The sequence below is a fragment of the Coturnix japonica genome, chromosome 17 (genome assembly GCF_054131305.1).
Source record: "Coturnix japonica strain WE chromosome 17, WE-NBRP24, whole genome shotgun sequence".
NCBI classification, from domain to species: Eukaryota; Metazoa; Chordata; class Aves; order Galliformes; family Phasianidae; genus Coturnix; species Coturnix japonica.
The window spans coordinates 1,137,821-1,153,205 of NC_140679.1; the positions used below are offsets into that span (position 1 = coordinate 1,137,821).

Genomic DNA, 15,385 nt, shown 5'->3' on the forward strand with positions numbered 1-15,385 from the left:
TGGCCCTATATGACCCCGTATCTCCCCATATCTCCCCATAACCACCTCATATCCCCACATAACCACCTCTTATGGCCCTATATTACCCAATATCCCCCCATAACCACCCCATATCCCCCCATAACCACCCCATAACCCCCCATAACCACCCCATATCCCCCCATAACCACCTCTTATGGCCCTATATGACCCCATATCTCCCCATATCCCCCCATAACCACCCCATATCCCCCCATAACCACCCCATAACCACCCCATATCCCCCCATATGACCCCAATTGGCCCTATATAACCCTATACAACCCTATAGGTCCCCGCCTGTTCGGGGTTGCTGAGGTTCTCGCTCTCCTCCAGCACGTTCTACTGCCCCATAACCACCCCATATCCCCCCATATGACCCTATAATCCCCCCATATGACAGCATATGACCCCATATCTCCCCATAACCACCCCATATCCCCCCATAACCACCCCATATCCCCCATAACCACCCCATAACCACCCCATAACCACCCCATATCCCCCCATAACCACCCCATATCCCCAATATGACCCTATAACCCCCCCATATCCCCCAATATGACCCTATAACCACCCCATATCCCCCCATAACCACCTTATATGACCCCATACCCCCCATAACCACCCCATATCCCCCATATGACCCTATAACCCCCCCATATGACACCATATGACCCCATATCCCCTCATAACCACCCCATATCCCCCCATAACCACCCCATATCCCCCCATAACCACCCCATATCCCCCCATAACCACCTTATATAACCCCATACCCCCCATAACCACCCCATATCCCCCATATGACCCTATAACCCCCCCATATGACACCATATGACCCCATATCCCCTCATAACCACCCCATATCCCCCCATAACCACCCCATATCCCCCCATAACCACCCCATATCCCCCCATAACCACCTTATATAACCCCATACCCCCCATAACCACCCCATATCCCCCATATGACCCTATAACCCCCCCATATGACACCATATGACCCCATATCCCCTCATAACCACCCCATATCCCCCCATAACCACCCCATATCCCCCCATAACCACCCCATATCCCCCCATAACCACCTTATATGACCCCATATCCCCCCATAACCACCCCATATCCCCCATATGACCCTATAACCCCCCCATATGACACCATATGACCCCATATCCCCCCATAACCACCCCATATCCCCCCATAACCACCCCTTTTGGCCCTATATAACCCTATAGGCCCCCTATATGGCCCCATATAACCCACCTGTTCGGGGTTGCTGAGGTTCTCGCTCTCCTCCAGCACGTTTTCCCCTATAAAGATGTGTGGGTTGGCAAACAGGACGTCCAGCAGCTCCTCGATGCAGCTCAGGCACTTCTGCCACAGCTCCGGCTATGGGGTCACATAGGAACCATATAGGGTTATAGGATACATATAGGATCACAAGGACCCATAGGGACCCATAGAGAGCCATAGGGGCCCATAGGGACCCATAGAGAGCCATAGGGACACATAGGAACCCCATAGGGACACATAGAGAGACATAGGGACCCATAGGGACACATAGGGACCCATAGAGACGCCATAGGGACTCACAGGGACACACAGGGACACACAGAGACCCATAGAGACACACTGAGACCCATAGGGATACATAGGGACTCATAGAGACCCCATAGGGACCCATAGGGGCCCAGAGACCCCATAGAAACACATAGGGACCCATAAAGACCCCATAGGGACCCATAGGGGCCCAGAGACCCCATAGAAACACATAGGGACCCATAAAGACCCCATAGGGACCCATAGGGATACATAGAGACCCATAGGGACATATTAAGACCCATAGGGACACATAGGGACCCCATAGGGACACATAGAGACCCATAGAGACCCCATAGGGACCCATAGGGACTCACAGAGACCCCATAGGGACCCATAGAGACACATAGGGACCCCACAGGGACCCATAGGAACCCCATAGGGACCCATAGGGATACAGAGACCCCATAGGGACCCATAGGGACACCTGGATGCAGCTCAGGCACTTCTGCCACAGCTCCGGCTATGGGGTCACATAGGAACCATATAGGGAACCCATAGGGACACATAGAGAGCCATAGGAACCCCATAGAGAGACATAGGGACCCCATAGAGACACATATGGACCCATACAGAGACATAGGGACCCATAGAGAGACATAGGGACCCCATAGGGACCCATAGGGACCCCATAGGGACACATAGGGACCCCATAGAGACCCATAGGGACACACACGGACACATAGGGACACATAGAGACCCACAGAGACCCATAGGGACCCATAGAGACCCATAGGGACCCATAGAGACCCTATAGGGACACACAGGGACACCTGGATGCAGCTCAGGCACTTCTGCCACAGCTCCGGCTATGGGGTCACATAGGAACCATATAGGGAACACATATGGATCCCATAGGGACACATAGAGCCATAGGGACCCCATAGGGATACATAGAGAGACATAGGGACCCATAGGGATACATAGGGACCCATAGAGACACATAGGGACACATAGGGACCCATAGAGACCCATAGGGACCCCATAGAGAGACATAGGGACCCCATAGGGACCCATAGTGATCCCATAGGGACACATAGAGACCTATAGAAAGACATAGGGACACATAGAGACCTATAGAAAGACATAGGGACACATAGGGACACATAGGGACCCATAGAGCGACATAGGGACACCATAGGGAGACATAGGGGCCCCATAGGAACCCATAGAGACCCCATAGGGACACATAGAGACCTATAGAAAGACATAGGGACACATAGGGACAGATAGGGACCCATAGAGACCTATAAAGAACCCATAGGGACACATAGGGACCCATAGAGACCAATAGGGACACATAGGGACCCATAGAGACCCCATAGAAACACATAGGGACACCTGGATGCAGCTCAGGCACTTCTGCCACAGCTCTGGCTATGGGGTCACATAGGAACCATATAGGGTTATAGGGATCCCATAGGGACACATAGAGCCATAGGGACCCATAGGGACACATAGAGAGACATAGGGACCCATAGGGATACATAGGGACCCATAGAGACACATAGGGACACATAGGGACTGATTGGGACCCATAGAGAGACATAGGGACTCCATAGAGAGACATAGGGACCCATAGGGACCCATAGGGACCCATAGAGACTCATAGGGACACATAGAGATACATAGGGAACCATAGAGAGACATAGGGACCCCATAGGGACCCATAGTGATCCCATAGGGACACATAGGGACCCATAGAGATACATAGGGATACACAGAGACCCATAGAGACCCGATAGAGAGCCATAGGGACCCCATAGGGACACATAGAGAGACATAGGGACCCCATAGGGACACATAGAGAGACATAGGGACCCATAGGGATACATAGAGACCCATAGAGACACATAGGGACACATAGGGATACATAGGGACCCATAGGGATACATAGGGATACATAGGGACCCATAGGGATACATAGGGACCCATAGAGACACATAGAGATACATAGGGACCCATAGGGACACATAGGGACCCATAGGGAACCATAGAGACCCCATAGGGACACACAGAGACCTATAGAGAGCCATAGGGACCACATAGGGACCCCATAGGGACCCAAAGGGAACCATAGAGACCCCATAGGGACACCTGGATGCAGCTCAGGCACTTCTGCCACAGCTCCGGCTATGGGGTCATATAGGAACCATATAGGGTTATAGGGATCCCATAGGGACACATAGAGCCATAGGGACACATAGGGATCCCATAGGGACACATAGAGAGACATAGGGACCCATAGGGACACATAGGGACCCATAGAGACGCCATAGGGACTCACAGGGACACATAGGGACACACAGAGACCCATAGAGACCCATAGAGACACACTGAGACCCATAGGGATACATAGGGACTCATAGAGACCCCATAGGGACCCATAGGGACCCAGAGACCCCATAGAAACACATAGGGACCCATAAAGACCCCATAGGGACCCATAGGGATACATAGAGACCCATAGGGACATATTAAGACCCATAGGGACACATAGGGACCCCATAGGGACACATAGAGACCCATAGAGACCCCATAGGGACCCATAGAGACCCATAGGGACCCATAGGGACACCTGGATGCAGCTCAGGCACTTCTGCCACAGCTCCGGCTATGGGGTCACATAGGAACCATATAGGGTTATAGGGATCCCATAGGGACACATAGGGAACCCATAGAGAGCCATAGGGACACATAGGGATACATAGGGACCCATAGAGACCCCATAGGGACACATAGGGACCCATAGAGACCCATAGGGACCCCATAGAGAGACATAGGGACCCCATAGGGACCCATAGTGATCCCATAGGGACACATAGAGACCTATAGAAAGACATAGGGACACATAGGGACACACAGGGACCCATAGAGACCTATAAAGAACCCATAGGGACACATAGGGACCCATAGAGCGACATAGGGACACCATAGGGAGACATAGGGACCCCATAGGGACCCATAGAGACCCCATAGGGACACATAGAGACCTATAGAAAGACATAGGGACACATAGGGACAGATAGGGACCCATAGAGACCTATAAAGAACCCATAGGGACACATAGGGACCCATAGAGACCAATAGGGACCCATAGGGACCCATAGAGACCCCATAGGGACCCATAGGGACACCTGGATGCAGCTCAGGCACTTCTGCCACAGCTCTGGCTATGGGGTCACATAGGAACCATATAGAAACCATACAGCCCCATAGAGACACATAGGGAACCCATAGAGACCCATAGGGACACATAGGAACCCCATAGAGAGACATAGGGACCCATAGGGACACATAGGGCCCATAGAGACCCTTAGAGACACATAGGGACCCCATAGGGATACATAGAGACCTATAGAGGGCCATAGAGACCCATAGGGACCCATAGAGAGCCACAGAGAGTCATAGGAACACATAGGGACCCCATAGGGATACATAGGAAACCCCATAGGGACCCATAGGGAACCACAGAGACCCCATAGGGACACATAGAGACCTATAGAGAGCCATAGTAAGCCATAGAGACACATAGAGACCCATAGGGACACATAGGGACCCATAGAGACCCATAGAGACACATAGGGACCCATAGAGACCCATAGGGACCCATAGAGACACATAGAGACCCATAGAGACACATAGAGACCCCATAGGGACCCATAGGGACACACTGAGACCCCATAGGGAGACATAGGGACCCCATAGAGAGACACAGGGACCCCATAGGGACCTATAGAGACCCATAGAGACCCATAGGGACACATAGGGACCCATAGGGACACACACGGACACATAGAGAGCCATAGAAATACATAGGGATACATAGGGACACATAGGGACCCATAGGGACAGATAGGGACCCATAGAGGGCCATAGAGACCCATAGAGACCCATAGGGACCCATAGGGACCCATAGAGACACATAGGGACCCATAGAGACACATAGGGACCCATAGAGACCCATAGGGACCCCATAGGGACACACAGAGACCTATAGAAAGACATAGGGACACATAGGGACAGATAGGGACCCATAGAGACCTATAAAGAACCCATAGGGACACATAGGGACCCATAGAGACCAATAGACACACATAGGGACCCATAGAGACCCCATAGAAACACATAGGGACACCTGGATGCAGCTCAGGCACTTCTGCCACAGCTCCGGCTATGGGGTCACATAGGAACCATATAGGGTTATAGGGATCCCATAGGGACACATAGGGATCCCATAGGGACACATAGGGATCCCATAGGGATAGATAGGGACCCATAGAGAGACATAGGGACCCATAGGGAACCCATAGGGACATATAGAGACTCATAGAGACACATAGAGACACATAGGGACCCATAGAGACCCCATAGGGACCCATAGGGACACATAGAGACACATTAAGACCCATAGAGACACATAGGGATCCCATAGAGAACCCATAGGGACATATAGGGACACATAGAGACCCCATAGGGACACATAGGGACACATAGGGACACATAGGGACAGATAGGGACCCATAGAGGGCCATAGAGACCCATAGGAACCCATAGAGACCCATAGAGACCCATAGAGACCCATAGAGACACATAGGGACCCATAGAGACACATAGGGACCCATAGGGACCCCATAGGGACCCATAGAGACCCCATAGGGACACACAGAGACCTATAGAGAGCCATAGGGACCACATAGGGACCCCATAGGGACCCATAGAGACCCATAGAGACCCATAGGGACACCTGGATGCAGCTCAGGCACTTCTGCCACAGCTCCGGCTATGGGGTCACATAGGAACCATATAGGGAACACATAGGGACACATAGGGACACATAGAGACACATAGAGACCCATAGAGACACATAGAGACCCATAGAGACCCATAGAGACCCATAGGGACCCATAGAGAGACATAGGGACCCATAGAGAGACATAGGGACCCCATAGAGACACATAGGGATCCCATAGAGAACCCATAGGGACATATAGGGACACATAGGGACCCATAAAGACCCCATAGGGTCCCATATGGATACACAGAGAGACATAGGGACACATAGAGACCCCATAGAGATACACAGGGATACACAGAGACACATAGAGACCCCATAGAGACCCATAGGGACCCCATAGGGACACATAGGGACCCCATAGAGAGACATAGGGACCCATAGGGATACATAGGGACCCCATAGAGAGACATAGGGACCCCATAGAGAGCCATAGGGACCCCATAGGGACACATAGGGACCCCATAGGGACACATAGGGACCCCATAGGGACACATAGGGACCCCATAGAGAGCCATAGGGACCCCATAGAGAGACATAGGGACCCCATAGGGACACATAGGGACCCCATAGAGAGACATAGGGACCCACTGAGACCTATAGAGAATCCATAGGGACACACAGGGACCCATAGGGACCCCATAGAGAGACATAGGGACCCCATAGGGACCTATAGAGACCCATAGAGACCCATAGAGACACCTAGGGACCCATAGGGATAGATAGGGACCTATAGAGACCCATAGAGACCCATAGAGACACATTGGGACCCATAGGGATAGATAGGGACCCATAGAGAGACATAGGGACCCCATAGGGACCCATAGGGACCCATAGAGACCCATAGGGAACCACAGAGAGACATAGGGACCCATAGGGGGACATAGGGACCCCATAGGGACACATAGGGATCCCATAGGGACACTTAGGGACCCATAGAGACCCCATAGGGATACATAGGGACCCATAGGGACACATAGGGACCCCATACGGACCCATAGGGAACTATAGAGACCCCATAGGGACACATAGAGACCTATAGAGAACCATAGAGACACATAGGGACCCATAGAGACCCCATAGAAGCACATAGGGACCCATAAAGACCCCACAGAGACCCATAGAGACCCCATAGAGGGCCATAGAGACCCCATAGGGATACATAGGGACCCCATAGAGACCCATAGAGAGACATAGGGACCCCATAGGGAGACATAGGGACCCCACAGGGACACACAGGGAGACATAGGGACCCATAGAGACCCATAGAGACCCATAGAGACCCCATAGGGACACATAGGTACCCCATAGTGATACATAGGTACCCCATAGAGATACATAGGGACACATAGGGACCCACAGAGACCCAGAGGGACCCATAGAGACCCATAGAGACCCCATAGAGACCCATAGGGACTCATAGGGACACATAGGGACCCATAGAGACCCATAGGGACACATAGGGACACATAGGGACCCATAGGGACCCCATAGGGAGACATAGGGACACATAGAGATCAATAGGGACACATAGGGACCCATAGGGAGACATAGGGACACAAAGGGACACATAGAGACCCCATAACCACCCCATAACCACCCCATATCCCCCCATCTGACCCCATAACCACCCCATATGGCCATATATCCCCCCATAACCACCCCATACCCCCCCATATCCGCCCATATGACCCCATAACCACTCCATATCCCCCCATATTCCCTATATCCCCCCATAACCACCCCATATCCCCCCATAACCACCCCATATCCCCCCATATGACCCCATATCCACCCATAACCACCCCATATCCCCCCATAGCCCCCCATAACCACCCCATATCCCCCTATATCACCCCATAAGCACCCCATATGACCCCATAACCACCCCCTATCCCCCCATAGGACCCCATAACCTTCCCATATGACCCCATAACCACCCCCTATCCCCCCATAGGACCCCATAACCTTCCCATATGACCCCATAACCACCCCATATCCCCCATAACCACCCCATATACCCCCATATGACCCCATATCCACCCCATATCCCCCCATAACCACCCCATAACCACCCCATATCCCCCTATATCCCCCCATATGACCCCATAACCCCCATAACCACCCCATATCACGCCATATACACCCCGTATCCCCCACATATCCACCCCATATCATCCCTATATCACCCCATATCTCCCCATATGACCCCATATCCCCCCATATGACCCCATAACCACCCCATATCCCCCTATATCCCCCCATAACCACCCCATATCCCCCCATATTAACCCTATTCAGCCCCATAACCACCCCATACCCCCTCATAACCACCCCATATCCCCCCATATCCCCCCATAACCACCCCATACCCCCCTATAACCACCCCATATCCCCCATATGGCCCCATATCCCCCCATACCTTCATATACGTGGCCAGGTTGGGGTTATAGTCGTACAGGGACGCGATGATGTTGAACTTGATCTTCACCTCCAGCGGGACCCCCAGCCCGTGTTCCTTGGCCACCCCCACCAGCAGCTGCAGCAGCTCGATCTGGGCCGCCCTGCCCCATAGATTCTATGGGTCAGCCCCATAGATGGGGGGCAGCCCCATAGCAGAACATGTACCCCCCCATAGACTCAACCAACACCCATATGTGGCTATTCCCAGCTTAAGATCCCCACCAGGAGCTCCATCTGCACCCCTCTGCCCCATAGATCTATGGGTCAGCCCCATAGATGGGGGGCAGCCCCATAGCAGAACCCACAACCCCCATAGAATCACCCAGAAGACCCCATATGTAGCCATTCATAGGCTTAATTCCTCTCCCAGCCCCATAAGTAGCTCGATCCGGGCCGCCCTGCCCCATAGATCTATGGGTCAGCCCCATAGATGGGGGGCAGCCCCATAGCAGAACCCACAACCCCCATAGAATCACCCAGAAGACCCCATATGTGGCCATTCCCAGCCTTAATTCCTCTCCCAGCCCCATAAGTAGCTCGATCCGGGCTGCCCTGCCCCATAGATCTATGGGTCAGCCCCATAGATGGGGGGCAGCCCCATAGCAGAACCCACAACCCCCATAGAATCACCCCCACCCCCCATATGTGGCCATTCCCAGCCTAAGATCAATTACCAACCCCATAAGTAGCTCGATCTGGGCTGCCCTGCCCCATAGATCTATGGGTCAGCCCCATAGATGTGGGGCAGCCCCATAGCAGAACCCACAACCCCCCATACGTGGCCATTCCCAGCCCGTGTTCCTTGGCCACCCCCACCAGCAGCTGCAGCAGCTCGATCTGGGCCGCCCTGCCCCATAGATCTATGGGTCAGCCCCACAGATTGGGGGCAGCCCCATAGCAGAACCCAGAAGACCTCATATGTGGCCATTCATTGGCTTAATTCCTCTCCCAGCCCCATAAGTAGCTCAATGTGGGCAGCCCTGCCCCATAGATCTATGGCTCAGCCCCATAGATGTGTGGGTCAGCCCCATAGCAGTACCCACAACCCCCATAGAATCACCCACAACCCCCATAGAATCACCCACACCCCCCATATGTGGCTATTACCAGCCATCTACAGGTCCCTGCCCCATAGATCTATGGGTCAGCCCCATAGATGTGTGGCTCAGCCCCATAGATGGGGGGCAGCCCCATAGCAGATCCCACCCCCCCGATATGTGGCCATTCATAGGCTTAATTCCTCTCCCAGCCCCATAAGTAGCTCGATCTGGGCTGCCCTGTCCCATAGATCTATGGGTCAGCCCCATAGATGTGGGGCAGCCCCATAGAATCGCCCACAACCCCCATAGAATCACTTCCCACCCCCCATATGTGGCCATTCCCAGCCTAAGTGCCATTGCCAGCCATCTACAGGTCCCTGCCCCATAGATCTGTGGGTCAGCCCCATAGATGTGGGGCAGCCCCATAGCAGAACCCACAACCCCCATAGAAATACCCAGAAGACCACATATGTGGCCATTCCCAGCCTAAAGTGCCATTACCAGCCCCATACATGTCCCTGCCCCATAGATCTATGGGTCAGCCCCATAGATGTGGGGCAGCCCCATAGAATCACCCACAACCCCCATAGAATCAACCACACACCCCATATGTGGCCATACATAGGCTTAATTCCTCTCCCAGCCCCATAAGTAGCTCCATCTGCACCCCTCTGCCCCATAGATCTATGGGTCAGACCCATAGATGTGTGGGTCAGCCCCATAGATGTGGGGCAGCCCCATAGCAGAACCCACACCCCCATCCCAGCCCCACATATGTGGGTCAGCCCCTCATATCCCAGCCAGCCCCCCATCGCTGCCTCCCATCCCTGCCCCATATCCCAGCCCTATAACCCATCCCAGCCCCATATCCCAGCCCTATAACCCAGCCCCATAACCCAGCCCCATAGCCCAGCCCCATAGCCCAGCCCTATAACCCAGTAACCCTATAAGGTGTGTGTGACCCCATTACCTGTCCGTCCCCTTTTTGCCCCATAGCCCAGCCCCATAGCCCATCCCAGCCCTATATCCCAGCCCCATAGCCCATCCCAGCCCCATAGCCCAGCCCTATAACCCATCCCAGCCCCATAACCCAGCCCTATAACCCAGCCCTATATCCCAGCCCCATAGCCCAGCCCCATAGCCCAGCCCCATAGCCCAGCCCAGCCCTATAACCCAGCCCCACATCTATGGGTCACCCCATTACCTGTCTGTCCCCTTTTTGCCCCATAGCCCAGCCCTATAACCCAGCCCCACATCTATGGGTCACCCCATTACCTGTCTGTCCCCTTTTTGCCCCATAGCCCAGCCCTATAACCCAGCCCTATAACCCATCCCAGCCCCATATCCCAGCCCTATAACCCAACCCTCCCATCCCATCCCTATAACCCAGCCCCATAGCCCAGCCCCATAGCCCATCCCAGCCCTATAACCCAGCCCCATATCCCAGCCCTATAACCCAGCCCCATAACCCAGCCCTATAACCCATCCCTATAACCCAGCCCCATAACCCAGCCCTATAACCCATCCCTATAACCCAGCCCCATAGCCCAGCCCCACATCTATGGGTCACCCCGTTACCTGTCCGTCCCCTTTTTGCCCTATAACCCAGCCCCATATCCCAGCCCTACAACCCATCCCAGCCCCATATCCCAGCCCCATAACCCAGCCCTATATCCCAGCCCTATAACCCAGCCCCATATCCCAGCCCTATAACCCAGCCCTATAACCCAGCCCTATAACCCAGCCCCATATCCCAGCCCTATAACCCAGCCCCACATCTATGGGTCACCCCATTACCTGTCCGTCCCCTTTTTGCCCTATAACCCAGCCCTATAACCCAGCCCCATATCCCAGCCCTATAACCCAGCCCTATAACCCAGCCCCATAACCCAGCCCTATAACCCAGCCCCATAGCCCAGCCCAGCCCTATAACCCAGCCCCATAGCCCAGTCCCATAGCCCATCCCAGCCCTATAACCCAGCCCCATAGCCCAGCCCCATCTCCCAGCCCCACATATATAGCTCAGCCCTATAACCCAGCCCTATAACCCAGCCCTATAACCCAGCCCCACATCCATGGGTCACCCCGTTACCTGTCCGTCCCCTTTTTGCCCCATAGCCCAGCCCTATAACCCAGCCCTATAACCCAGCCCTATAACCCAGCCCTATAACCCAGCCCCATATCCCAGCCCCACATCTATGGGTCACCCCGTTACCTGTCCGTCCCCTTTTTGCCCCATAACCCAGCCCCATAACCCAGCCCTATAACCCAGCCCTATAACCCAGCCCCATATCCCAGCCCCATAACCCAGCCCCACATCTATGGGTCACCCCATTACCTGTCCGTCCCCTTTTTGCCCCATAGCCCAGCCCTATAACCCAGCCCTATAACCCAGCCCTATAACCCATCCCAGCCCCATAGCCCAGCCCCATAGCCCATCCCAGCCCCGATATCCCACTAACCCTATAACATGTGGGTCACCCCATTACCTGTCTGATCCCTTCTTGCCCCATAGCCCAGCCCTATAACCCAGCCCCATAACCCATACCAGCCCTATAACCCAGCCCCATAACCCATACCAGCCCCATATCCCAGCCCTATAACCCAGCCCCATAGCCCAGCCCTATATCCCAGCCCCATAGCCCAGTAACCCTATAAGGTGTGTGTGACCCCATTACCTGTCTGTCCCCTTTTTGCCCCATAGCCCAGCCCCATATCCCAGCCCTATAACCCAGCCCTATAACCCAGCCCCATATCCCAGCCCCATATCCCAGCCCCATAACCCAGCCCCATAACCCAGCCCCATATCCCAGCCCCATATCCCAGCCCCATATCCCAGCCCCATATCCCAGCCCTATAACCCAGCCCTATAGCCCAGCCCTATAACCCAGCCCCATAACCCAGCCCTATAACCCATCCCTATAACCCAGCCCCATAACCCAACCCTCCCATCCCAGCCCCACATCTATGGGTCCCCCCGTTACCTGTCCGTCCCCTTTTTGCCCCATAGCCCAGCCCTATAACCCAGCCCTATAACCCAGCCCCATATCCCAGCCCTATAACCCAGCCCCACATCTATGGGTCACCCCGTTACCTGTCCGTCCCCTTTTTGCCCCTGGCCTGTAGGATCTCGTTGAGTTTCTTGACCACGACGGCGTGGCTGATCTCGGTGCCCTTAGCGAACATCTTGGGCTTCTCCTATAGGGGAACAGCACGGCTATGGGGCTGCCCCATAGCGACCCCATAGAGACCCCATAGAGACCCCATAGAGACCCCATAGGGACCCATTGAGTTCCATTGAGACCCATAGGAACCCACTGAGATCCACTGAGTTCCATTGAGATCCACTGAGACCTATAGGGACCCCATAGAGACCCCATAGAGACCCCATTGGGACCCCATAGGGAACCCATAGGGACCCCATAGAGACCCCATAGGGACCCCATAGAGACCCCATAGGGAGTCATTGAGATCCATTGAGATCCATTGAGTTCTATTGGGATCCATTGAGACCCATAGAGACCCCATAGAGACCCCATAGGGTTCCATTGAGGTGGCTGATCTCGGTGCCCTTAGCGAACATCTTGGGCTTCTCCTATAGGGGAACAGCACGGCTATGGGGCTGCCCCATAGCGACCCCATAGGGACCCCATAGCTGCCCCATAGGGACCCCATAGGGAGCCATTGAGTTCCATTGAGATCCATTGAGTTCTATTGGGATCCATTGAGACCCATAGGGACCCCTTAGACACCCCATAGGGACCCCTTAGAGACCCCATAGCTGCCCCATAGAGACCCCCTAGGGAACCCATAGAGACCCCATAGCTGCCCTATAGGGAACCCATAGAGACCCCATAGGGAGCCATTGAGATCCATTGAGACCCATAGGAACCCATTGAGACCCATTGAGTTCTATTGGGATCCATTGAGACCCATAGGGACCCCATAGAGACCCCATAGCTGCCCCATAGGGAACCCATAGGGACCCATAGCGACCCCATAGGGACCCCATAGGGACCCCATAGAGACCCCATAGGGTTCCATTGAGGTGGCTGATCTCGGTGCCCTTAGCGAACATCTTGGGCTTCTCCTATAGGGGAACAGCACGGCTATGGGGCTGCCCCATAGAGACCCCATAGCGACCCCATAGGGAACCCATAGGGACCCCATAGAGACCCCATAGGGTTCCATTGAGGTGGCTGATCTCGGTGCCCTTAGCGAACATCTTGGGCTTCTCCTATAGGGGAACAGCACGGCTATGGGGCTGCCCCATAGCGACCCCATAGAGACCCCATAGGGACCCCATAGCTGCCCTATAGGGAGCCATAAAAAGCCATTGAGGTCCATTGAGACCCATAGGGTTCCATTGAGATCCCTTAGAGACCCCATAGCTGCCCCATAGACACCCATAGCTGCCCCATAGCTGCCCCATAGAGACCCCATAGGGACCCCATAGGGACCCCATAGGGACCCCATAGAGAGCCATTGAGATCCATTGAGACCCATAGGGACCCCATAGGGAGCCATTGAGTTCTATTGGGATCCACTGAGACCCATAGGGAACCCATAGAGACCCCGTAGCTGCCCCATAGGGACCCCATAGGGAGCCATTGAGATCCATTGAGACCCATAGAAACCCCACAGAGACCCCATAGAGACCCCATAGCTGCCCCATAGAGACACCATAGGGTTCCACTGAGTTCCATTGAGACCCATAGGGACCCCACAGAGACCCCATAGCTGCCCCATAGGGAACCCATAGAGACCCCATAGCTGCCCTATAGGGAACCCATAGAGACCCCATAGGGAGCCATTGAGTTCCATTGAAACCCATAGGAACCCACTGAGATCCATTGAGTTCTATTGGGATCCACTGAGACCCATAGGGACCCCATAGAGACCCCATAGCTGCCCCATAGAGACCCCATAGAGTTCCATTGAGACCCACTGAGTTCTATTGGGATCCATAGGGAACCCATAGGGAACCCATAGAGACCCCATAGGGTTCCATAGAGACCCCATAGCTGCCCCATAGAGACCCCATAGGGCTCCATTGAGATCCATTGAGACCCATAGGAACCCATATCCCCTCATATCCCCCCATAACCACCCCATATACCCCCATAACCCCCCATACACCCCCATAACCACCCCATATCCCCCCTATATCACCCCATAACACCCCATATCCCCCATAACCACCCCATATCCCCCCTATATCACCCCATAACACCCCATATCCCCCATAACCACCCCATATACCCCCTATATCACCCCATAACACCCCATATCCCCCATAACCACCCCATATCCCCCCATTTCCCCCCATAACCACCCCATATCCACCCCATAACCACCCCATGTCCCCCCATATCCCCCCATAACCACCCCATAACCACCCCATATGACCCCATAACCACCCCATATCCCCCCATATCCACCCCATATCCCCCCATAACCACCCC

At 54.1% G+C, this 15,385-nt stretch overlaps 1 protein-coding gene across 22 annotated transcripts in view; it reads right to left on the bottom strand.

Annotated features, from left to right (window-relative positions):
* Positions 1-15,385, bottom strand: part of LOC107307490 (eukaryotic translation initiation factor 3 subunit C-like) — a 186,435-nt gene that overhangs the window by 114,495 nt on the left and 56,555 nt on the right. For all 22 annotated transcript variants that reach the window (XR_014935227.1, XR_014935228.1, XM_085518252.1 and 19 more), the window contains 3 exons: positions 13,015-13,118; positions 8,840-8,981; positions 1,287-1,412 (listed from right to left, as the gene is read on the bottom strand). Coding sequence is in view for 20 of the 22 variants with exons in the window: in XM_085518252.1 (XP_085374378.1) it covers positions 1,287-1,412; positions 8,840-8,981; positions 13,015-13,118 (372 nt within the window). In the remaining 2 variants the exon portion in view is untranslated. The remainder of the gene's footprint in view (positions 1-1,286; positions 1,413-8,839; positions 8,982-13,014; positions 13,119-15,385) is intronic.